Source organism: Haliotis rufescens, unplaced genomic scaffold (genome assembly GCF_023055435.1).
Source record: "Haliotis rufescens isolate VD_foot unplaced genomic scaffold, xgHalRufe1.0.p SCAF_18, whole genome shotgun sequence".
NCBI lineage: Eukaryota > Metazoa > Mollusca > Gastropoda > Lepetellida > Haliotidae > Haliotis > Haliotis rufescens.
Genome location: NW_025963868.1, coordinates 12,760,577 through 12,788,289, shown reverse-complemented (window position 1 = coordinate 12,788,289; position 27,713 = coordinate 12,760,577). Strand labels below are relative to the sequence as shown.

At 40.2% G+C, this 27,713-nt stretch overlaps 1 protein-coding gene across 2 annotated transcripts; it reads right to left on the bottom strand.

Annotated features, from left to right (window-relative positions):
• Window positions 1-151: 151 nt before the first annotated feature.
• On the bottom strand, window positions 152-25,953 carry LOC124114789 (uncharacterized S-adenosylmethionine-dependent methyltransferase Rv2258c-like). Of its 2 annotated transcripts, none has more exons than XM_046475545.2 (6): window positions 25,854-25,953; window positions 9,779-9,998; window positions 9,065-9,256; window positions 7,233-7,426; window positions 4,345-4,467; window positions 152-1,023 (listed from the first exon to the last, which is right to left on the bottom strand). In XM_046475545.2, the coding sequence occupies exons 3-6, from the start codon at window positions 9,223-9,225 to the stop codon at window positions 461-463; spliced, it is 1,041 nt and encodes a 346-aa protein (XP_046331501.2). In that variant the 5' UTR covers window positions 9,226-9,256; window positions 9,779-9,998; window positions 25,854-25,953; the 3' UTR covers window positions 152-460. The 2 variants fall into 2 exon arrangements, with proteins under 2 accessions (XP_046331501.2, XP_046331500.2); XM_046475544.2 differs by lacking the exon at window positions 25,854-25,953 and adding an exon at window positions 15,363-15,663.
• Window positions 25,954-27,713: the final 1,760 nt, after the last annotated feature.

Genomic DNA, 27,713 nt, shown 5'->3' with positions numbered 1-27,713 from the left:
TGTAAATAATCGCGACTGGACGAGGCCATCCAAAACTTTAAAAAACTCAACCAAAACAACAACAAAAGAAACCATTATCTTAATAATAATATTAGTCAAGTGTTGTCTTACATTCCCAATTTCCGAACAGAAATTGTAAGGTTGTAATGAATTTACTTTCTGTCCATTTATTGTTTTATAACATACATGTACATCCAAACAGACAGGAACAAGCGTATTTAATAACAAGACGAATAAGAAATTAAGAACATCATTTGTAAAAAAACTGGTTTGCAGTGAGTGGATTAGTGTGAAATTGGGTGAAATGGGGTTTAACGTCAAGAAAGTGTTTCTACGAATCCACCTGTAAGTGGGCTTGTACTGTCGTCAGCCACATTACTAGATACTATAACTTCCAAAAGCAATTTAAATGTTGGTCCAAACACCAACGATTTCCAGGCGCATCAGATGCAACTGAAATCTACTTCTGACAGACAAAGTGTACCTCAAACGGATCTGTGCGACTCAAAGACTCATTTATGATGGTGAAACCAGCTTTAGCAACCATCTCTCTTGCCAAAGGTGCCCCCCACGTTGCCCCAAGTGCTGCAGAATCAGGCTTGCGGTAGCTTTCCGGAATACAGAAGAAAGTGCTTGCCGAGTAGAAGAACATCACTGAAGGATCAGCAATGTTGGCAGTTACGCCTCCCTCTATTCCAACATCAATCAAGCTGAAAATACCCCCTGGTTTCAGACACCGGTAAATCTCGTTTAAGGCATCCTGTGGATATGTCAAGTCGTGAATGACATCGCGGGTTAGTATCCAATCAAAACTCTCCGCATATCTTTTAGATATGGTCTCAATATTATCTGTGTCATAGGTGATATTCTGAAGGCCTTGCCTGGTTGCATCTTCTCTGGCTTCAACCAATGGCTCGCTTGCTATGTCCGAACCAAGGAACGTGCTGTTCTTGAATCTTGATGCCAATTGGTTTAAAATGTAACCTGTTGCGCATCCAAATTCGGCAACCTTGATTCCCGATTCTGTAAAATACAAATTAAAGCGAATGAATTAACTCTAGAGGCATATTTTTGGGGGATGGCATGCACGAGACGGGTGAAATAATGCCGACTATAAATTATAACTAACTAAATTTGGATCCATTGGGGAATTCTAACAAATCTGGTACTATTCTTGTAAGGAATATGACAGGTAATTTTAGGGGACATAAACTTGGCAAATAATATAACGATACATATTCATTTGGTTATCACAATTATCTTTGGGGGCGGTCGGGTAGCCTAGGGGTTAAAGCGTTCGCCCGTCACGCCGAAGACCCGGGTTCGATTCACGACATGGGTGCAATGTGTGAAGACCATTTTTGGTGTCCCCCGCCGTGATATTGCTGGAATATTGCTAAAAGCGGCATAAAACCATGCTCACTCACTCACTCAATTATCTTTATGTGATTTTTGTTTAACGCCGTACTTGGCAATAATCGAGCTATATACTAGGCCTGTAAATAATCGAGTCTGGACCAGACAATCCCGTGATTGCTTTAAGTGAACAACGATCAAGGCCTTCGGCCAACTGTGACACGCTATCACTAAAGTCACGTCATCAGCTCTTACATGCAGTATGGGTTGCTGGGAACCTTGTCTGACCCGGTTGGTTGGTTGGTCTGCAATATTGACCCGGTGTCTCCAGGGGGTTAGCATATTGACAAAAACGCACTTTTTTTACCGAGGAAGTAATACCCCACCTTATGACATGGAGCATGGTGGTATAGCCTCGTGGCGAAAGCGTTAACGCTCTATGTCATGATTCGCTGTCTTACACGAATACAATATGTGATATTACTAATGCCTCAGTCACATATACAACAGTCGCCGGACGATGTGGGGGCGTCGATGGGTTTCACCGATGCCCCGGCGTGCCACAGATTTTTGCACACATCTGTGACACTTCGGTGCAGTAGTCATGAAACCAATGGCTGGCTTGTACCGTCCAGTGACTGGCCGGTCATCTGGCGGGAATCGGCCCGTAATCGCCCGATACCCGGACGGTGCCCATCCGATGTAAACCAAATCGTCCCGTGCCCATGCGGGCACCGATCGATGCCCGGATGAACACCGTCCGTTTCCCGCTTGCTGTTAAAGGAGCCCGCTCAGTGCCCGGCCGTTCATAGTTCGTGTTCGCCATCAAACTTGCTGGAAGAACTGTATCACATTTCGGTTGATTTTGTAAATGTGTGGAGCTTCGGGCACTAGCGTACTGCATACGGAGCCAGGCCAGTCTCAGTGTGTGAAGACATTCTATGCATTCTCATCCCATTCAGCCCATTAAATACACTCCGGAACAGGCACGTCAACATTTCCGGTGTCCGATGAATGATACCCGCTGGGCGCCTGCTCGATGCTTGCCCGGACTCCGGTTGGACTTGGCTTAATCGTCCGGTCACCGGAGGGGAACATTCCGAGTATTGACTGATTCCGAGCAGATGATCTTTCGGCTAACCTCCGATGACCATACCACACCCGCGCACTGCAAAATTTGTCCGATTCCCTCGCGGTCTGGCAGGTGGTTTAAAATGGCATGCAGACTTTGAACGACATGGAACTTCTCTCGGGGGCAAACTGTGAAGTAACACGATTGATTCATCCACTCAATTATATGTTGTTTACAAACGTAGTCAACAATGGATACCTTGTAATTTAGGTTTTGTCATGAAACAAATTTGTATACATGATGCAAATTTCATAAAGCACTTAATATTCTAGGTGAAGATAAATGTAAACAAATGTAAATGTACATAGGTAAGCTGTGGTGTATTTCCTACAAAGAGAAACTGGAAGCAACTGGTTAATAAGACCATTTATTAATATGAAGCAAATATGTGGCGCAGAAAAGTTTCTGTCAGTACATGTACAGGTTTTTCACGCTTCATGTTAATACGCAAAGCTTACTCACAATATAGTATGGCAACTAGCATATCTGATCCCAGAACAGAGGTCAAGTTTAAAATTTTGTGTTAGAGTTTCATCACGAAACAAAACTTACAGGGACTGTTTATTGTGTAACAAGCATGCCTTTGATTATCATAATCACATCATTACATTGTGAAGCTACGCAGGAAAGAAATGAACTGTTTTCAACTTTTATTGATCTGCTTGATGTTGAAACCTATGTCCAGTTAGAATACAATATGAGTGAGAGAGTGAGTGAGCGAGTTGGGTTTAACGCCGCTTTTAACAGTATTCCAGTTATATTACGGCGTGTCAGCTTAATGTGGGAGGAAAGCCCGAAGTGATGCAGGTCTCAGACGTTTACCACTTCGGGGAAACCCACGAGCACGGTATGGTGCTGACAAACCTAGAAACATAAGAATACAATATGAAGAAGATATGTTATCATTTATCTTTGGTGCTGATACTCACTTCTAACAATGTATTGATATAGTTACATGGGAATCTGTTTCACTGATATTTTCTGCTATTGTTCTTACACTAAAGCCTTATCTTGATTATCTCAACTGATCTAACCTTTTGTACTGTGTGAATGGCATGACACTGGTGGTACTGTCTAGTATTGTATTTATGTACAGGTAATATGAGTTTGTGTGAATACGTTTGATTAAGTATGTATAATCTTCGGATTAACTTCTGGAGGAAACTCTCTCTCTCTCTCTCTCTCTCTCTCTCTCTCTCTCTCTCTCTCTCTCTCTCAATCGACAAAACAGCCGAACAAAGGGACTCAGTCAGGCCTTTCAAATTCCATGTGTACAAAATGAGTACAGACGAATACTGTCCACTGTACTTTAGGTAGAATAAGTGTTTGTTTATTCTTTAGTGCCGCATCATCAATATTCCAGCTATACACCGGTCTGTAAATAATCAAGTCAGGACCAGACAATTCAGAGGTTAACGTAATGATCATCGATCTACACAATGGGGATACGATGACATACATCAACCAAAACGGCAAGCCACGCCACCACTCTTACAGGTGGACTAGATGAGCAGATGTGAGGAGATTTAACTATGAGGATCGCTGATAGCAATATAGTGACTCTATATGGCGATGTTTTGTTGCCCCCAGAATATCCAAAACATTTGTAAAAATAAACTTACGCCTGTTGAGGTTGTGATACCAACGGAATTTTATATGGCCTATCATCAACATCTGTGGCAATATTTCTGACACTCGTGTGGTATCAATGCACCTAGAAATATTAAAGCAATAACACATGCGCCTGAGCCCGGGACACAAGTTTGATGTGAAATGCTAAGCCCGTTTAATATCTTATAATTGTACTGAGACATAATCACATATTTGAAGTGTTTTGACCTGCCCATTTTACTCACCTAATTTGGGCAGCAGGGGAGACACCGCAGGCAAGATATCTGTGTCGACCATATCTTTCTTGGTTACGACCAAAATCTCTTTCATCACCTCAAACACAGCATCAGACTGATTGTAAGCCATTCCTGTAATTAAAAGCAGAACATTACTCGAAGAAAAGACATAACTGAAACCCTGTGATACGATTTGTGTCCTCTCTCGGGACCAAACCAACGGTGATAATGAGGGAGACATGCGTTTGAGTCTTCTTTCAATGGCTGCCGTGACTAGCTCCACATATACAGATGACGTCATCACACATTACAGAACAGAACATTATTCACACCAGGATACATAGCATATAGCATAATGAGGTTTTATATATAGGTTGTCAATATATGGCGGCAGATTACATAATATTATAGTTAAGCTTACTGATTATTTCACAGGAAAACCTAGAAAGTTTCTTTACTATAATGATATTTTTACTATTTAATACATTTATCATATTGAACATAGAAGGGATCTTTAGACAGTATAATGGCAAGTGTGTCTTTCTCATATCTACAATATATTTGCAAACAAATAAATAGAGATATTTGTCTCCAATATCATTGGATTGGTGGTTTGAAAGTCTAAATTGAATTACAGTAAAAATACATTTATTGGCCACTCTGAGAGGCATTTATCAAACTACCACTTGCATGTGCATGTAAGTTCAAGACAGAATACATGTTGATCATATATTCAGTCAAATATTCATGCCGAGAAAAATACATTATTACAGGGACAATTCATAAATATATAGTGTATATTTATCAAACCAATTTTCACTGCAGCATAATAGTTTTAGATAATAATCTAATGGAATGAAACATTATAGCCATGGCTCGCCATGTGTTGACGGGTATAGTCTCATGAAACTCCTATTAAGGGCCACAGAACATAACATCTTTTTGGCAGGCGTTTTTAAATTAAATATACGCGATGTATCTGCGAATTGTTGGCAATGTATCCACTTATCCTTGCAAAACAAAACGTTTGCTTGTAGTGTGTACAGTCATGACTCGTTTTGCGGACACTTGCGTCATGTCCCAATTCGTCCGTATAAACGAATGTCCGTATAACTGAAACCAGCTTCTTACTGGAAGAGTTACTTCCCTACAATTATGCAACTCATGACAGATGACAGAGCAAACAGATACATCCACTCAATCTTTATTCAAGACATACACGTTTAAAAAATGCTGTCATGGAAGTTTGAACTTTACCACATTTTGAGGTATATCTGAAGTCCGTATAAGCGGGGCATGACTGTACATTGTTCCAGGTGAAAGAGAATTTGCGGTTGATTTAGAACCTTTGAAAGGTAAAGTACAGCTGTCTATGCACATGTGTGACTCGCTTAACTATGTGAATAGATCTTCAACATATCTGTCTTCCATACACAGCCGAAGTAGGTTAAATCAATACGTATGGAGACGTATGGAGCTATAGCGACCCACACCACAACCACGAGGGTTATTTTTAGAATATGGATTAAAATTTGAAGTCAAAGGTCATTGTGCTTTTTTTCTGTCACCAACTGTTGGACCAAACGTTTGATATAGGTATAACAGATAGGGATATCTGTACAATCATCCACATAATTTGTTGCTTTAAGCGGTCTGACTGATGGGAGGACACCGTTCTGCAGTCGTGATGGTAAAGTTGGTTGGTTGGTTTGGTGTGCACTCAGCATTATTCCAGCTATATGACGGCGGTCTGTAAATAAACCGTCGAGTCTGGACCGGACAATCCAGTGAGTAATATCATGAGTATCGATCCACGTAACTGGGATCGATGACATGCATCAAACAAGTCAGCGAGCCTGACCACTCGATCCCGTTAGTCGCCTCTTACAAGCACAGTTTGCTGAAGACCAAATCTAACCCGGATCCTTACGAGTTAGGTAGTAGAGTTGTGAATGTGTAGGCCCTGTCAATATATACTTTGTATTTCAGCGTTTGAAAAAAAACAATGACCGTATAGTCGCCTTTTACGGCAAGCAGGGGTTGCTGAAGATCTATTCTACCCCGGATCTTCACGGGTCTGATGGTAAAGTCTAACAAAACTTATCAATTAGTTAATTGACTGTCCTAATAGGTTTTCCGACACGAGACCAGATAAAATGGATACCAAAACAGGAAAATAAAAAAAGGTTTATTTTTAAGGAAATTATGCAAATACACATAAATAGTATTTTTCAGTTTATGATATACCTTTTCTGTGCTGTTGATCAGCGAGTGAGTGAGTTGGGATTTACACCGTCCTCAATATTAATTTTATTCGAATATCAAATTTCAAATGTTTGTAATATTTATCGTTGTCTCAGTATGGACAAGTTTATTTCATATCACAGGTGAAAGAATCACAGTCATATTCACTCGTGCATCACTTTCTGAGCATCAGACCATACAATTTCATGATTTGAATGGAGGCTACATGGAACTATAGGCACGTTAGGAAGACGTCGACCGATAGACAGCTGGTACGTAAGAAAACATAGTCAGTATCGAAGTTCTCAGATGTTTACAACTTTAGTGAAACCAGCGAGCACGAGTATGGTGCTGACAAAGCTAAAAACGTTGTCAAGGTGAACCAGGATTCGAACCCACGATCAAAGCATTCTGACATGACTAAGGGAAGCAACCTGAGCAGCTAATTATGGCGCCTTAGACGACTGGGCGACCCGTCGCCGCTGTAATTTGGAACTATTTTGTACTATTTTATCCTTCAAATTTAAGCCACAGTTCCACCTGTTCCGCCATTACTGCAGCGCGTGTTCGGAAGTTTTTGTTTCGATAGGTCAGTTTGACTAATTTTGGAAACTGGAGAGCTGTGTATAACTCAATGAATGTAGTGTCCTTACCGCCAGGGTTTTGTGGTTGAGCACATTTCTTGATATTCTCATATCTTGCACCCATCAGTGGAATAACTCTGGCAAACGCAGATATTTCATCCAATGTGCCCTTGTTGTCTTCTGGAACATGGAACTTGGTGGAGGAGTCGTCGACGCTGATGACTTTCCCGACAGCCAGTGCACCCAGGATCTCACGCACGTACCTGTGGACAAAAAGATATTTATAATGTGTCTATTTATTTAATACAAACATGATCAAAGCGCATGATCATATTACTGTTGCAGTGTGAACATGTTAGGGTGGGATTCACTGGGAATTACAAACTCCTGGAACTATTTACTATGGGTGTGGAATATTGTGCACAGTCCGGCGCAGTGGTGACTCAGCATAACACCACTGCCACAGGCTAATTTGTATATCACGTGACCGGACGTTTCCCTTGTTTGTTAACAAACGCGCTTTTTCAGAAATCTGTATAGAACCGACGAATGCAAGTATTTGGGGGCGCTGAACATATTGTTTTGCATAATTATATAGATTTGCTACTACAACTGCGACAGTGAATTTCATGACAATATATACATCAAAGTGGCCGTATTGCTAGCTCTCCGTTAGGCTTCGATGTAACCGTTCTTTGACATTTGTTGATGAAAATGTGAAGACTTGTCAAACATGAAACGAATGAAAAGCATATGCAATATCTTGAATGGACTGTGAAAAATGTGACGAATCGTCACATGGCGATGGCTGGTCCTGCACCATGACCATGGAATATATAAATTTTATGAAAAAATAATAATCTAGAAACGCACACAAAAGGAAGTCTAGCCAGCTCAAGCTAGCTCTATTCCACATCAGCATAGGGAATGTTTTTAATTTTTAGAGTCAAGAAGGCTATTGTGTAATATATGATTTCAGAGAATAAATGTTCCTTTAGGCGATGGCCTGTGGCAGAGGTACTATGCTGGCTGGCTGCCGGCCGCATGGCACTCTGGGTAGGAGAGTAGAGTATTGTGGTGATGAGTAGACGTTGTAAGAAGGGATTGAGTAGTGTTGTATCAGGACAAGCTGTGTCCCGGACGACTGGGGAAAAGGTGAAATGGGGTTTTAATTAAGTCGCGTTTAAGATTATTGCACTCATACAGGGGCGTGTGTGCGCGTGTGCGTGCGCGTGTGCGCGGCTGCTTGTGACGAGCGCCCGTTTTATTATGCAAACTCCTTAATATACCAAACTGTAGTTTATACTGACTCCGAGCCGACCAGTCCTTGTTTTATCCTCTTATACCGACCGCCAAGAACAATAATCTTTTAAAGTCTTTTAATATGACGCGACCAGGGATCGAAGTCCGAACAATCTACCCTCCGCTCCCTGGGCAACCCGGCCAAATAGTATAAGTCTGTATTTGGTTGTTTGTTTTTGTATTAAACTGCGCACTCAGCAATATACCAGCTCCGCCCTCAGCAATATCCAGCTCCGCACTCAGCAATATACCAGCTGACCCTTGAAGATCCGGGGTAGAATAGCTCTACAGCAACCCATGCTTGCCGTAAAACTAGGCTCGTCGTCAGAGGCGACTAACGGGATCGGGTGGTCAGGCTCGCTGACTCCGTTGATGCATGTCATCGATCCCAATTGCGTGGATCGATGCTAATGATAACAATCACTGGATTGTCTGGTGCAGACTCGATTACTTACTGACCGCCGTCATATAGCTGGGATATTGCTGAGTGTGGGCGTTAAACAACAAACAAACAAACAGACGTTAGCAGTTGGACAGGTTGTATTACAAATGTCGATGACGTTGCTAGTTTGACAATGCCTAATCGTTACATGGCTTACCTTTCTCTTAGGTTCAGCTTGTCAGCCATCTGCTGTGATGTGAGAGGGTCTTTGGCTTCCATCAACATCTTCACCAGGCCCAAATCCCGTGCCAGGGATAAGGTTGTCATGACACCAGTTGCGCCGAAAAAGTTCATCATCATCTTGCTGTAGTCCGACATCGTCTCAACTGTAGCAGTGCTTGCGTTGAACCTGGCATATATGTGTTACTGGTACAATTCACATATTGATCCTTTCACAAAATAGGCCAGTTTATTACATTGTTGAAGATGCATTTTGATTCAAACTCAATTAAATGAGCAAAACTATACATTTGTGGACATTTGAGATCATAGATATGCACGTTTCGTTTTATTATTCTGCAATCCATTTTTAGTATTGGTCGCTTTTCTTGGCAAGCACCCAGTTTCAGCTATGTGATCGTAGGTTTGCAAAGCATAATAAATGTCAAACTGTTTTTTGCTTTTATTGACTGTCGCTGGTCTTACAGTTAAAATATCGCAACATAATCTCCGCACACACACATTCTTTGCTTCACGCAACGTGCAACGTTTCAGCTGACGGCATTATATGACCTACTCCTCTTTGATATCAACAAAAAAACATAATAAAACTGATGTGTCTGTCAAGCCTCGTACACTTTATATCTAACACAGGCGTCACCAGCATGCAATGTTTTGCTAGACATCCTTCACAGACATTCAGAACTCTCACCTGAATTCCTGTCAAATGTAGGTCCACAATTTAATTCGCCACTAAATCGGCAGCAGCAGTCGTCTCTTGAGCAATAACGCAGTGCACAGGGCGCGCCTTCGCCCTCTACCAACTGATCCCTAACCGCGCTATAGCGTTACCGCTGTCTCGCTATACCGTTACCGTCACGAGCCAACGATGTCTTCCCCATGTGCTTCCAGTCTAGCCTGGCATACAGACCCTGAAACAAATATATTACAATACAGCCCATGTCTATAATGTTTGGCAAGTCTAGATCGTTGCAGTACCTGAAAATGAATAAAGTCTCTGGGCCCCTTTTTATTATATTTTATAACTATAGTTAACCAACTGTTTTTCTTCTGTAACATATGTTCATTTCAGAGACTAGATGTTAGCCTGCCTACAGCTATATTATGTCTACAGTATGTAATACACGGGTGAACATGACTGTGACCTGTTTCATTTGTGGTATAAGATGAAGTTGTGCATATTGAGACAACAAAACAGTGTCAGCACATTCAGTGATATATCCAAGGTCTGCAAACTAAGCTGAGCGAGCCTCAAAATGGTCCTCTTGTGTGTTTGTGACAGGAGTGAGTGAGTGTTGGTTTACGCCGCTTTTAGCAATATTCCAGCAATATCACAGCGGGGGACACCAGAAATGGGCTACACATATTGTACCCATGTCGAGAATTGAACCCGGGTCTTCGGCGTAGCCAGCGAACGCTTTAACCACAAGGCTACCAGACCGCCCCGTTTGTGACAGGACACTTGATAACATCGCCTCATGTAAACATTTGGATGCCTGTGCAGGTCATTTCGTTGGAGTATGTCCCTAGTGTAAAGATGGATATTTGATAGTTTACAGCTGATCAATGTAAAGAATATAGTTTAATTTTGACACTCAGACTTCGAAAGTAGCACTCGTGAGCATAAATGAGATACATTTGCTGTTTTGTTTTATATTAGAGCTATTGTTTTATTGTTACAATGCTTGTCGTAAGAGGCGAATAACGGGATCGGGTGGTCAAGCTCACTGACTAGGTTGATGCATGTCATCGATCCCAACTGCGTGGATCGATGCTCATCTTGTCAACCACTGGATTGTCTGGTCCAAACTCGATTACTTACAGACCGCCGTCATATAGCTGGTATATTGCAGAGTGCGGCGTTAGACGAGATATACTTATCATTAGGGTTTTTTAAAATAGAAATAAAACAATAGAAAGTGTAGATAAGATAAGTTAGATAATATTCATTGCAATAATTCCGTTGAAAGCAGGTGCAATGTAATCAAATGCATATGCATATGAATCAACTCAAATTTATGAAGAGAACATTGTATGAGCATTTACAAGAAAACAATCTCATAATTATTATGAGGCTAACACTTCAAACTAGTTGATCAATTCATCATTAATTGTATAAAATATGTAATTATGACACAAAAAGTTCAATACACATATGAACCATAGAAACTTTACAAGTTATTACAAAAACAATTAGTAAGTTACTGAGAATGGTTTTACGCCGCTTTTAGCAATATTCCAGCAATATCACGGCGGGGGACACCAGAAATGGGCTTCACACATTGTACCCAACAAAAGCAATTAACCACAAAACATTTCATCCTAAAAGCATGACTCTACTGTACAATATCTATATCTGATAAGGACCAGGTGATATAAGAAGTCATGAATCTTGAAATGTTTAGACTTTCAAATCCGACCAATTTATTTTCATTGGTATAGAAACTGTTACATGTCACTATAAACAAATATATATGAAATTCACATGAAATCATAAGTACATGAAGAAAATCCACAAAGTGTACTAAGTCAATTGCTTTCCCCTGAATAGGGTAGTCTTCACAAATGCATATCTCTAAGATGCTATGCTTAAAGATCAAGGACGCGGACTGTACGTTGTCCCGCGACATAAGATAGCTACGCGATGAATCGCAAACAACTATGAAGAACGAAGCATGGTTTATTTCCCGAGAAACATTGTTTTATCATGACGTCATTTCAGATGATTCGAACATGCGCTTGAAACTTGATGACGTGAATTGGACGACCTTATTTTTGTCGTTGTCGAATTCTATTCAGGAAATCATCATTATTAAAATCAGGGTAAATATTTTTACAGCTGGTACATTTTATCCACAACCTCATAGAGGCTGTACGCTTTTTTTCTTAATTTTTTAGTCATCAAATTTTACATTTCAATATCATACATGGAGTGTGTATGGATTTATAGTGACATTATTGGCATGTTTGTAGCATGGACAGATCAAATATCATAGTTATACAGAGTCTCTAAATAGTACATGAAGAGAAGACCAGAAGGCCTGGGAACTTGCATAATAACAATTTTGAATATACAATACATTTTGTAATTTCATAATATTGAAGTATTTCTTTTTGAAATAGTAAAAAGATTGGTCTGTACGTAATGTTGATGTTTCATGTGGAATATTTCTGAGTGCGGCGTTAAATAACAAACAAACAAATCATATAAACAAAATACTCGTGGTCGTTGTTTATTGTACCATAAAACACTTCGCCTCTCATGGTTTATTCTCTCTGCAGTGTGTAAGTTATACCTACAGAACTTGGGACATAATACTTCACATTATATGACACTTTTCAAGCATATGACACCCTTAATTATCACATTGTGAATCAACTCATGTCTATGGTAGACCAATGAAGATGTTCCTTGTCTTCCATCAGTGAGTGAATGAGTGAGTTGGGTTTAACGCCGCTGTTAACAGTATTCCAGATATATCACAGCGTGTCAGCTAAATGTGAGAGGAACGCCCACAATCATAGGTTTCTGGCGTGCCCAAGGGAAGCAATTCTGCACAGCGAATCGCGGCGCCTTAAGGGGCATTCACACGGTACGACTAGTGGTATACAACTTGTTGTATGCAATTAGTTGCACAAACTAAAGTTGTATACAACTCGGCATTCACACGGCGGCGAGTTGCATACAACTCGGGTCTCGCGAGATCTCTGACAAAAAGCTTGTGATTGACTTCACTATCGCTGGAATCTTGGTTGCCGAGTTTATGTTCAGACGCATTGCTTTGAAAAATCAACGCTGTGCGAGAATTGCGGTCGCGCGGTACTGGACCAACCTCTGACTTTGCAATTTAACGGACTTGTATAATATTGAATTTTTAACCCCATGATGGAAAATTAAATGTATAACGTGACACATTCGATACGAAAACGTACTTGTTTTGTGTCGAAAACAAATTTTCCGTTACATGACGTCAAAACACGAGGGCGATGCCCACATGTACAAAGACAAAAAAAACCACGCAATTCCTAGTCATTGCCAAACACAGTATCCGTCATGTCCGTGGTGAGCATCTGCTTTGGCTCAGGACAATATATTCTAGTATCTTTTTGTTTATGTGTATCTACAAAGTTCCCACACAGCTATCGATTTTAATAACCACATCGGTTCCTTTTCTGGGACATTGAATGATTGTCATCCAAAATGTCCTGAAGACATATTTCAGATTTTGTTATAATATAGAAGAATGAACTATAAAAATCCTGAAAGTGCCCTTTGGCCAGTTGAAATCAGATACCTTAGCTTATTTCCCAATTTATAAGAAACGTTGGAATCGGTAACACAAAAAAGTAACAGTATATTACCAATTATATTCGGGTATAGTATGGAAAATTTCGATTAAAAGAACAGAATGTTGGGCTTATCACTACAACAGCTCCACAACCCCTCCACCCCCCAGCAACGCACACCCAAACCCCAACAGACCATGACCCACCTCCACCCATGAATCTCAAATGGTCGGCCCCTATTTTGAAACGCGCACCTGATGCAATCTTTAGCTGTCAATGTTCCGCCAATTAAACGTTAAAATCCAAATGTAAGACAAGTAGTTGTCCACACTTGAGTTATACATTAATAAAAATATAACGTGGCGAATTTCCTTCAGGTATACATTTACTTTAACTTAAGAAATGAAGTGCCTGTTTTATTTAACCTATCTATATAAATTTGCCACAATTAATATTTAACAATTCTCCAAAGGAAATATGTATATGCTGCAGTGTGTTACATTTACAAAGCATCTGATGGGAAGGATAACACGATGAATGTCTATGACCAAACAAACAGCTGATTATTATGAGTTTTATAAATTCTATTGCATTTTAGATTATATTAATAACAGTACTGCATACAGTGCATTATTTTGCTGGGTGAAACGATATTGAAGAGATATTCAAATTTTAATTCAAGATTGAAACAGTAAACTACTTCATGAACTGAATGCGTTGTGTACTAGTTCACCCGCACCTCAAAGAAAATAACAAATATGTACAACGATGTTGATGCTGACGTATACTAATATGACATCACTACCGGTAACCTCCCGTCATAACTTAGCGAGTTCACTGATAGCAGTACGCGGAATGTTTGGAGTAGTTTTACCGTGTAACTGGGATCACAAACATACATAAATGAGTCATGTAAGTTAAATAATCAGAATCAATCTGAAATCAACAAGTTCTGCTTGTTGTTATGTTTCCATTCTCGCCTTGATACTACGTGGAAAGGCAGACCAATACCGTCGTCAGTGTGCGTGATTTTGCGTCAATCATGGCGGCACGTTGAACGATTTCTGTTGACTTTTTCCAAATAAGTATCTTGACTCTAATTATTAATTCCTCAATTCTTGCAACGATTATCGACCCATGCATATTCGTAATAAACTGAGCTAATATATGCAACAAATTGACGACCGAATCTCTCGGAATAGTAAAATGTCAAGTAAAACTAGAAGTTTGCTTTGTTTACATTTTTAAATGAGAAGGCCCACTGGTAGGTTTCAGAGCGCAGGGTTTGGTTTCACACTTGAATATTGCGGTTGATTTCATTTGGACCGTTTGTATTAGTGACTTAGACAAAATGTCAATTGATTGTTAATGGTATGATGAATTCAGAGATGTATGTATGGTAGCTGAGTGTGAAATACATGTGATGTGACAGGCATCTCGCCTGACGCGAAAAGAACCGTGATTTTGCAACGCTATCCAACATGGAGGTTCGGTCCAGAGTTTTTATATTTCGAAAACAAATATATAGGGTTATTGGAGTCTTTTCGGAATGCAGATTGGTGTTTTGACAAAGAGCAGACACCCAATGGTTTTGTAATGGAACTTCTCATGTAGCTATACGTTATTTGAATAAATAATCACATTTAGAACAGTGAATTGGTAAAATGCGAAAATGGCATTTTTTTCGTTGTACACTATTTTCAGATGTCGTTAGTGATACATATGCTTTGGCTAAAATAGTTGTTAATGGCATCATATTATAGATACTTTCCCACAGAATCTAAAACTGTGACGTGTATTTGTGTGTATGATGTATTTTAAGTTTTAGAAACGTATTATGGACCTTATTTCATCTTGGTCTACACTACAGCGAACAGTCACATAGCCATCGTCGTTTCAGATAACACCATGAACAGTTAACCAGGAGAATTAGATCGATGCAAATGTCAAAATATATAATTTGGTACAGTGGTATTCTACGTACCTACTTTTCATAGGTCCTTTATTGAGTGGTGACACTTAGGATACCGAAAACAGAGGTTACCGACGTGAATCGGAGTCGCCATTTTTGTTTACAAATTGACGTGTAAATGTCACATGATTTTCATACGCGTTTTGATTGGCTGCGTTCATACAACTTGTCGCATGAAAATAGAGCATGTCCTATTTGGTACAACTCGCGTCCAACAAGTTGCATACGTCAAAAGTTGGACCGACTTGCCCGTTCACACGATGCAATGTGTTGCATGCAACAAATTGTATACAACTAGTTGTACCGTGTGAATGCCCCTTTAGTCGACTGGGCCAAAAACTACATGACTTTGGTCATTTCATCTAGAAAGATTTCTTGAAGATCATCAGGTATCGAACTACAACAGAAAGCATGTGGTCGTGCAATATTATCTTTAATCGCAGATTGCAAACATCCCTGCTGTGATTTGCCGAGGTCAGTTGCTGATTCGCACCCAGTGTTTAAGGAATGAGTGTGTTTCTTTGTGGTTCGTTCCACCGATGACAGTGTTTCGCAATTTGTTATATATTTTGAGAAATGCAGTTAAAATGACTTTATTCTTTCCCAGTCTGCCCCTGTTAACTTGTACTTATAACAAACGTAGAGACCTGGAATTCTTTCATCTGGAAGTACCGAATCTAACAAGAAATCCTCCAAAGTTGCATCCCTTAATTTGGTACCTGCAACAGCGTCATGTATAACTGAAAGCGATACGTCATGGGGTTGTTTTCTTTAAACACATTATCAGGTCTGACTACTTTCCTGCTATATTAGGGGCGGTCGGGTAGCCTAGTGGTTAAAGCGTTCGCTCGTCACCCCGAAGACCAGGGTTCCATTCCAGACATGGGTAAAATGTGTGAAGCCCGTTTCTGGTGTCCCCCTCCGTGATATTGCTGGAATATTGCTAAAAGCGGCGTAAAACCATACTCACTCACTCCTGCTATCGTTTAGCAGTCCCCCCCCCCCCCCCCCCCGTTAGGAATGCCTGGGAGCATGCCATGCAGATACTTTCGATGTACAGTTTGTTCACTGTAGGAAATGTAATAGATAGTTTGTGTATGGAAGAGTTTCTATTTTGCTGTTTTGCCCAAATTATTCTTGAAAGTTAAGTTGAAGGTACTGTATTATATGAATCCGACGAATTATATATCAAGGAATCTTTCGTGCAAATGAACCACAGAACCTGAGTGAGTGAGTGAGTGAGTTTGGTTTTACGCCGCTTTTAGCAATATTCAAGCAATATCACGGCGGGGGACACCAGAAATGGGCTTCACACATTGTACCCATGTCGGGAATCGAACCCGGGTCTTCGGCGCGACGAGCGAACGCTTTAACCACTAGGCTACCCGACCGCCCCTCTACAAAACCTGAACTTTTACAGGTTTCTAAGAGCATCGGGCCTTTTGTCATAACCAGTGATATAGTTTTATTTCTTTAGGCTGGAGAAATACCTTTGTTTCAAACTGTGGCATGTAAATACATGTGAAAGGTTAATAAGTTTTGAACTTCCAAAATGAATGATATGTCTTATACAACACAATATTCCTGACAACTAAATGCGAGGTGAATGTTTGCATGGTATTATTGTTATATCTATAAGCACTTAACAATGTTCTGAACTTTGTCCGGGGACAAAAGCTATTTGAACTAAATGCATTCATATTCACAAAAGAAATATAATTATTGACAAACTAAGAACAATAGATATCAAGATCAATATGCTGAAAACTCATAAAATAGAATATGCTTTGTCCATTATAACTGTTATTCATTTATTATACATATAAAGAAGCATACAAAACGTACATGACTAAACAGTCCATTTGGTCAAACAAAACCCTCTCTCAGTGTAAAATTATGAACTGAGATTATTTATGGCTGTGCCCTTGACGGGGGCTGAAGTTTCAGTTCCTTTGTTGTTTAACGCGGCACTCAGCAATATTCCAGCTATATGACGGCGGTCTGTAAATAATCGAGTCCAGACCAGACAATCCAGTGATTGACATCAAACGCATATAATAGCGAGCAGGTGAAGGGATGGTGTAAATCCTGCTGGGGAACCGTGCAGGTAGCAGAAGTATCGTAAGTCCCCACGATCTCTAGGCACGATGGCCTAACCTTTTGGTTGCTGGCAATCTGTGGCCTTTTTTAATATTGTGTTGTTTACTGATAGTTTCTTCTCTTACATGTCCTTAAACGCTCACTCACTCAAGCTGGAAACATGTCAGCATAAACGGCATGGCTTTCAGCTGGACTGTGTAGAGTTGCGTCCCTTGGGCACGCCAGAAACCTATGATTGTGGGTTCGAATCCCGGTTCGCCCCGATTATCTGTCTAGGTTTGTCAGCACCATACCCGTGCTCGTGGGTTAACGTCTGAGACCTGCATCACTTCGGGCTTTCCTCCCACATTAAGCTGACACGCCGTGATATACCTGGAATACTGTTAAAAGCGGCGTTAAACCCATCTCACTCACTCACTCACTCACTCACTCACTCAGCTGGACTGCACTTCAGCTGCCAGCGTGCGCCACGGTAACGGTATAGCAAGACAGCAGTAGCGCTGTAGTGGGGTAATTGAGCGTTTGGACAAAGGGCAAAGCTGCGCCCGGTAAACTGCATGTTTTGGATCATCATTTAAGCCACATAGCGACGAGAACATAACATTGAATCATGAATACACAGTTATATTTGGAGCTGACCTCATTATTGGTTGGAGTGATTGACCTGTTTTTACCGCGCTAGCGGGGGTATCGACCGTTCCCGACATCACTACTGTGCTATATATTTAAATGATTGCCCTATTTTTTACCGCGGTAGCGAGCGTAACGACCGCTCCCGACATCACAACTGTGGTATATATTTAAACAAGAAAACATTGATGCAGAGCATCAAAGTTCCCCGCCATATGTGATGCCTCACAAACGCATAATTATGATGCTACTGAAAGGCATGATGGAGCATAATTATATTAACCACAAATAACACAACGCTGTTGTGGGATTTTTTTTAAAAAAATTTGAGTATTGGGCAATACAGTTGATACATGTGCATAAGGTAGGTCTATTGAAAAATAGTTTCTTGTTTAACGCCGCACTCAACAGTATTCAAGCCATATAACGGCGTGAGTCTGGACCAGATAATCCAGTGATTGACACCAGAGACCATTTAATAGATACATTATATGGTCTCTGTTGACACCAAGAGCATCGAACTACGCAATTGGAATACGATGGTATGCATCGACCAAATCGGCGAGCCTGACCACCCGATCCTGTTCGTCGCCTCTTAGGCAAGCATCCATGGGTTTATTTAAAAAGTAGATCGAAGGAAATGGAAGCAATTTCTGGCACAAATGTAAACATTTTGAAATAGTATCAAAACTGCCAACAACATTGGCAGATGCACATACTCAAATAATAGATCACATTCTTTTACACTTGGCATTTGGTTATAAAAATGTAAATGAAAATACTAAGGGCTCCATATGGCAAAAAAAAGGTCTTTTTATCACAACCACAGATGCACATACTCAAAATATTATCACGTAGTTGGAGAATATTCAATCCCGGGACTAATCAATAACGGAGATTCCTCGTCTCTTGTTTTACGTATTTTGGTCAATTTCTTTTTTGTATTTCTTTCTTTCAAAGAATAGCAATTGTGATCATGATGAGTTGAGTAACTTGGTTTTTTTCTATGTACTGTTTTTTATCCAGTGTCAGTAACTGTTGTGGAATGTGGTTTACTTGTAACAATTACCGGTTTGAGTTCATATGATGATGATTGATTGGTTTGTCGTTTAACGCCGCACTCAGCAATATTCCAGCTATATGACGGCGTTCTGTAAATAATCGAGTCTGGACCAGACAATCCAGTGATTAATATCATGAGCATCGATCCACGCGATTGGGATCGATGCCATGCATCAACGAAAGCCGTTTGTCGCCTCTTACGACAAGCATAGTCGCCTGATAAGATGTAACATAACAATTTATCCATACTACTAAACAGAAGTAAATCTGCTTGTCCATTCGGATAAGTCTGACCCAAACCATTCCGCTGATGAGAGTCAAATAATGCAAACGAATCAAAATCCGTAAAAATTGCAATAGAGACATCATTAAAAGTTACCAAAAGTGACTGGGATATCAGTATTCCTTGTTTAAATGATTCTATGAAATTTGTTTTCCCTGCTTCAATATTTGGAGCACCTGTGACGGGGCCATAAAACTGACCTAAATACCCCTCATAGCCTTCGCTGTAAACTATGTGACTGTAGAGAGCTGTGCCTTCAAACAGATTATCGAGGTCAGTGGAACACGGTACAGACGCAAACAGATTTGAGCCATGGGACACAAAATATATGATCGCGACCAGAGCTACGGCTGTACATTGAATTCCATTAAACGTTTGAAAAATACTACAGCCTTGATGCAAATTCGCCGACACACTACTCCGATTTTGCTTTGACTTAGCTACCAAACGTTTCACATGTGGCTATGTGCGGTGCAATTAATAGAAAAAACACGGGGGACTGGGTTAATTCAAAATACGGAATATAACTATTCCAAATATTTCCAGTGAACATGAGCATCCAAGCAATAAAAAATGTGGTATGTAGAATGTGGAATTGAGACATATTAGATTTAAATTGAGAAGTCGTCGTTGTTCATGAATAAGCATATTCAGAACATAGTTTATATTATGCTGTTATTTACGATTTCCGGAGTACAGTTCTTCTTTTGTATGCACCGTGAAAATCAGAAAATTCGTCCTTGAGGAACAAAGGACATCGGATTACACATGAATGGTTTAATAATGTCAGCTAATGACCAGAAACGGTCAGATGCATCAATTAACTACATAAAGACGATTTTGAAGTATTTCTTATTGCTGGAAAAGAATTGCATCAACATTCCACGCACATGATTGTATGTTTTGTTTCCGTAAATGCGTGGCTTGAAATTTCAAATAAACCAACATGTCGACATACATGCTACAAATTTAACGTTTCCCGTATACTTGGAAATGAAGTCCTATACTAAACTCTTTCAATTTCTTAAAGAAGGAGGACACATTTGATATTGGATTAGTTTCGTTTGTTTGTGGTTTAACGCCGCACTAAGCAATATTCCAGCTATATGACGACGGTCTGTAAATAATCGAGTCTGGACCAGAATCAATCATCAATCATCAATCCAGTTAATGATATCATGAGCATCAATCTACGCAATTGGGATACGATGTCATGCATCAACCAAGTCAGCGAGCTTGACCACCCTAGGCGCCTCTTACGACAAGCATTATTGATTCTGGCTGTTATAGTTTGTTTATTCATTCACCTGGAAACAAGACGAAAATAGATTTAAGTACCGAAATAATGTTGGTTCTATGTATTTAAAATATGTTTTCACCTCAATACACAATAATAATGAAAGTATGGTTGAAGAAGAGTACAAAATAACACTAAACTCTTCCTAAAAAAGTCCATAATCCACAACTGTTCGGGGCTCATGGCCGTCTGCTACACAAAAATATGATGTTTCTTGGCACTATTAATGAATGACTTATTCAATACACAGTGGCCCCAGAAGAATAGTATTTCGAGTTATATCCCATTACTTTCTTGACAACTTATTTCATAGCAGTTCATTCCTTATGCACCTATATAAACTATATATCACTCACCCCTGATTCCCTCTGTCCCCAACTCCCACCCCCTATAATAAATGGCTAGTCCTTTAGCTGCAACGGGGTCACATCTCGTACCCCAAGGTCAGATACCCCGATTAAGGGTCGTGCTAATCTACAGTGACATCCCTTTACTTCCAGGCCCCGTGTATTGTTTTAGTGATTGTACCCCGTCCCTCCACTGTAATCACGGGGGGATATCCCACACATCGCTAACATAGGGCGCAACCAATGACAGGAGAGACCTGTTTATACCCGTTCGCAGCCTCTGGTGTATTTGGTGTATTCCTCAATACATCCAACATTTCCGTGGAATGTTGTTGTCTCCCTTTTCCCTGGTTGCAGCGAAAACAACAATGTTCCACATTATAACAAAGTTATAACTTGAACTATATTCAATAAGCATTATACTGTTAATCCAAAGATGAAATATATTATATAGGTTCATGTCATTATTGGGGAAACATGTTAGTGCACATTTAACATCCACATAAATAACATCAGAAAATAATACATGTACATCAGCCTAGTAACGTATAAAGCAAGTACTATAATTAAGAAATAATCTAACATATTTTTTCCACATCACACTCCAAGCGGTCCCGTAAATAATGGAGCCTGGGCGAGGCAAACCAGTGTCTGACAGTGCGAACGTCCTATGAGCTCGAGGCACCATGACACACAATCAACCAAGCCATTTTGCCACCCATTACGATAAAAATGGATCAGGGCCTGGAGACATTCTAAACCGAAATCCAAACGGGAATCATGCCGTCATCGTGGAACAGTTAATATATAGCGAGAGAGCAGTTTCGTGGTAGCTGGTAACCAGATTCGTTCAGTCTTTGATATCTTTTTTCCTCTCATTGTCAAAAAGTATATGAACTTCATTTGTTTCAACATTTACTGAGGGAGCTAAATCAAGTTCAATATAATTCAACACGTCCCATTTTATTCTGGAAACCTATTTGTACAGAAACTATCCATGCTGTGGCCATTCTCGGTCAAAGGTATTTCAAATTCAACATGTTTTCATGGGTACAAACTAAGGAAGAAAAAATGAAAACAATATTGTTTCGATAACTCAAAATTTAATCTACACTCTTCAAAACAGGAAACGCACAGGTAGATTTATAGTAAATTTATGGTACCTAATAAAGTCGATATATTTAATTCAATATCAGAGATACAAATATGAAAGTTTGGAACTCGATAGTCACATGTTGTCGTTGTACAAAGACATTAAAAACTGTTCATTGTCATGTCACATAAGGCCACAAGGTTGCGCTGAACACAGAATCTCGTGTGTCCGCCCAGGGCAGCAATAATGGTTCTGCATCTGTTCGGCACTGACTGGGTGAGTGTACGAATACTGTCCTGCGGAATCCTGCGCCATTCTGCTTGTAACGCGTTGTTCTGCTTGTTGTTACGTGGACGTACACGTCGATCGAGTTCATCCTAGAGGTGTTCGATTGGGTTGAGACCAGGAGATCTCGACGGCCAGGGCAAGTCGTTGATGTTGGCATTATGAAGATAGTCTACAGTGACACGAGCTGTGGGCGGTGGATCGTTGTCCTGTTGAAACAGCTCCCGCTGGCGGTCAATGGTTGGAAGAAGGTTGAAGAATTCGATTCATGTAGCGATTTGCTGTCAAATTTCCTGAACCACAACCAAGTCAGATATCGTGGTATAGAATATGGCCCCCACACCATGACACTACCGCCACCGTATTTGTCGAATCCACGTACACAATGTGGGGCAAAACGTTCATTTCGACGACGATAAACACGTTGTCTTCCATATCGCCGTTGAAGAAGCAATCGTGATTCATAGCTGAACCACACTCGTCTCCAGTTTCACAAATTCCAAGGCTGTAAAGGTATCGCACAAACGCAAGCGTCGGTGCCGATGGATCTGAGGCGAAACAGGTCTTCTGGGTCGGATTCCAGCCTCGCGAAGATGGTTCCTGACAGTCTGGTCCGATATCCTCCTCAAACCAGAGATGCGTCCTGCAGTCTCTGTAGATGTGGCATTGCGATAAATTCGGTGGAACAGTCGAATGTAGCGATCATGTGCAGGAGTGATAACTCTTTGTCGGACTACTAAACGTCCTTTGTGAATGTCTGAAGGTCTTCATTGATATGATATGAATTTAATTACGAGTTACCGGTCGTTGTATGCTGATCACATTCTCTTCTTTATCAGTCTTTAGTTGTTCGCGTGTGGGTGACAGTATTCAAATATCAAGTGGTGCGCAAGTCCATGCGCAGCGCCATGTATTATCACAGTTGTTTACACCAGGGCCTTTATCCATTGTGAACTTCATTTCAATGCCACATTCAATAATGCGACTAGTAGATTGCAGCGACAGATCATGCTTGAATGTGACATCCAACACGCCTTGACATTAACATTACGAGGCCGTGAGAAACACCTGATGGTATTCGCCAACTTGAGTACTGCAGTGTCCCTCTGTATTTCTACACAATATGATATGCCACGAGGGGTTCCCTCCCATAACGTAGACCTCCAAAATGCAGACCTCCCAAGAAAAAGTTAAAATTAGCTCACTAATTAATTGGGCCATGCTGGTCATACGTAATTAATGAATGGACTGATCCACTCCTCTGCTATAGTGTTCTATATAGATATAGAGCGACTCCTTTTACGTTATCTTATACATAAACAGTTAAGGAAGGAGAACATGTATTAAGTAATGTTATGCCTAAAAGGTTAAAGAGTTAGAGAGTAATATTTGAAACCTGTATTTTAAACTATTTCCATGCAAAAAATCCGAGGCTCCCAGATGTGCCACTACGTTTTCAGGCTATTGCCATAGGGACGATTGCATGGAGAGCCCCCGTCTTAAAGAGGAGCTATATAGTTTTCCAAACGGGGTACAGAGCGTTTCCGTTTACGTTATGTTATGCCTAACTAGTTAAGGAAGGTGAAAATAGTTCTTCAAATCAGTTTATTAATGCACTTAATGCATGTGTATGGTGTTATACGCTTCAACGGCTATATCACGGCGTCGGGTGGCTGCAGGAATGGGCTTCATACGAAACATTACCCCGATGTAAGGAATCGAACTCGGCAGTTTCGGCGTGACGTGCCAAAACTTTATTGAGACACTGAGCTACCTTATCGCTAATATGGACATATTTTCTTCGCACATATTACATTTACAAATATTACCGCGCACATTGGAATCTGTCGAGACAGGACTTTAACAGCATTTGTAATACAAGGCGATATCAATTGTGCCGAATGTACTATGATTCATAATAATACTTCTTTGAACTTTGAACTTTGTTTCTATTTACATGTGTTATCATATTGTCAAAACAATGACGCACTGAAGTCCAAAGCAGATATTCCACAGTACATTGAACGTCAAAAGCCCCTTGCATGAATGCGCAATGCGGATGCGATAGGGTAATTCTCTCAAATGTTAGAGGCAAAAGGAATTTCAAAGCTTTGTACACACAGATTGTGGTGTTCTCAACATTCTAGAGAATTCTGCGCTCGTCCTCACTGTAGACTACTCCAAATGCATGGTGATACATGATGATTGGAGATCTACATTTGTTTGTTGTTTAACGTCACAATCAGCAGTATTCTAGCTATATGGACGTCTGTAAACAATCGAACCTGCACCAGACAATCCAGTGATTAATATCATGAGCATCGATCTACACAATTGGGATACGATGACATACATCAACTAAGTCAGCGAGCCTGACCACCCGATCCCGTTAGTCGCCTTTTACGACATGCATGGGTTGCTGACGACCTATTCTAACACGGAGCTTCACGGTTTAATATTGTTAGTGGCGGGTGACCACACCTCGATGAACACCACCAAGCCAATAGTCCTTCATTTCCCAATGAACGTCCGTATGCCGCGAGTTATCAATTCGAATTACGAATTCCCCGACGTCTAACAATAACATCAAAGAGGGTCGGAATTTGCTCACGTGAGAAGGCACTGTCTTCATCAGACAGCCTACCTACCCACATACATACAAATGTAGATTTAAAAGGCATAACTAAGAAATAATTTTTACGAAATAGGATTGTTAAAAATACTTAAACAACAATGGCACTAAAAAATTTCCACTAAAAGAACGATTTTGTAAATTCTGTAATTGTGATACTGTTGAAGATGAAGTTCATTTTCAATCGTTGATTTTGGGAAAGATGTAGCTTCCCTAGGTCTTATTTTATATACGCAGTAGTTGAAAAGCTTGTACATTAATGTAATGTCAAGTCCTACTTTTCTCAACCCCCTCGCCCCACTTCGATCTGAAATGCATACGTCTCACCGACCATGGGAGGTATTTACAGGTTGTTACAATTAGCATCGGCCAGATGTTGTATTTAGTAATGTATTGTGTATTGTTCGTCATACGTGATGTGACACACTAATGCAATATTTTCGCCTTCGTTAACGGTACCAAAAAAAACAGAGATGTAATGATGATTTCCCCCGATATTGTGCAGTCTGGATCAATTAGAATTGAACTATAGGGTTTTTGCAATGACACTATGGTCATATAATTTCGTCTACCGTAAACAAACCATTTAATCGACTTAGAATATTAAGTATGAAACTAACTCTTCTGACAAACACAAAATGTATTTTGGTATTAAGAAGTACAGAATATTGATCAATTCTCAAGAAGTTGGCGTGAGAGTTGTGGAGACAGATGGTGAGCTGGGGGCGTTCCGTATTTCCACAGTCCTGTAATACGGGGTCTGGCGAGGGAGACTTACCGCCAGTCTATGTAACCCAACTCTCCCCTGGGTTCACGCTTGCTGGCACCTCTTTTGGCTCCCGGCACACGGCACATAGGAGCCTTCCCCCACTCCCCGCTGTTAAAGTCAGCCGCCATTTTGGTTTTAGATCGAAGCGACGGGATTGCCTAAAAGTCGGGCCGGGCCGGGCCAGCGGGTAATACTAAAAATGGATTGCAGAATAATAAAACGAAACGCGCATATCTAGGCAGATCTCAAATGCCCAAAAAAGTATAGTTTTGCTCATTTAATTGAGTTTGAATAAAAATGCACCTTCAACTATGTAATTAACTGATGATTATGACTACATACCGTGAGTCTCGTAGAAAAGTCAGTGTCTTGACTGTGTATTCTTTGATTAGAATGCTTCTCACCGACCTTAGCGTGTAGGGGTGTGATGTCCTGGGCAGGAAACGACAGTGTTTTGACTACTCTTCTTTCATTAATTAACGCGTTAAGGTAATTAACCTTTACTAATTCGTGTTAAACCAACACAGGATGTTTTCTGGAAGTGGATATTCGCGAATGTCAAAGGACTGACACGACACGTGTTAATAACTGTCCAAGCACTTCTAAAGTTCCTAACATTATTTATATCTAAAGACTAGTATTATATCTAATTATTTACCACTTTATTGTCTCATATTTCAGTAGTTAAAGAAAACACAGAGCTCAAAGTGAAGCCTTTTTCACTCTACATTCTCAACATAGTCTCTATCAGAAGTGTTTGGCTTGTGTTGGGTCCGACTTGGCCCGGGTGGTCAAAATGCACTTTAAACACACGAATGTATCATCAAATGTCTTTAAATCTATAGACTAGCATTATATCTACCCATATACCACTTTATAGTGTCTCAGTTCACTGTATTTAAAGAAAACAAGGTGCTCAAAGTGAAGCCCTTTTCCCTCTACATTCTCAACATAGTCTCTATCAAAAGTGTTTTGCTTGTGTTGGGTCCGACTTGGCCCGGGCGGTCAAAATCAACTTTAAACACACAGATGTATCTTCATATGTGTTTACATCTATAGATTAGTGTTATATCTTAACTACTTACTTATATTGGAGATTTTACGTGCGCTTTCCGACTGCAGCGTATTTCGCACACGGGCCCGGTCAAGCCATTTAATGTGTTTCCGAAAAGGGGAAAACGTTGTTTGGCAATCCAGTAGGGGTGTTTAAGTGGTTGCTTATATAGAATTTTGGAAATTTGGAAATTTTGAAAAAATGCCAAGAGGGTTTGGGGGACGAACTAAGGGACCTGAGTATGGAAGTTTGTTAGTTTGATTATGTGGTCTGGTTTTGGTAGTTTATTGGGGTTTTAAATGCGATTTATTAGTCCTGTTTTGATTAAGTATACGCCTAAGGCTTTGAATTTTTCTATTTTATTTTGTGGGTTTAGGATTGCTTCTAGAGTAAGAGCCTTATTTAGATTTAGGGTGGTTTGTAGTGTAGTTCGGTGTGTTAGGTAGTGGGTGCAGTGTATGAGTGCGTGTTCTGGGGTTTCTTGTTGTTTGCAATGTGGGCAGGTTCCTGTTGCGTGTTTTCTTATTATTTTGAGATGGTTATTTAGGTTGGTATGTCCTGTTTGGAGTTTAGTAATTACTCTGTCGATTTTTTTGGACGGATGTAGAATTCTTGGTTTGGTTAGGGTTTTTTTGAGAACCTTTTTGATTTGGCTATTTGAGTTTTGATATAGGTTATGCCATTTTTTGGTGATTTTTTGTTTGTTAACACTTTTAATTTCTGATTTGGAGATTGGTAGGTTTAAGCTTATTTCTGGGATTTTAAGGGATAGTTTAGCTGCTTTATCGGCGTTTTCATTGCCGTATATTCCTACG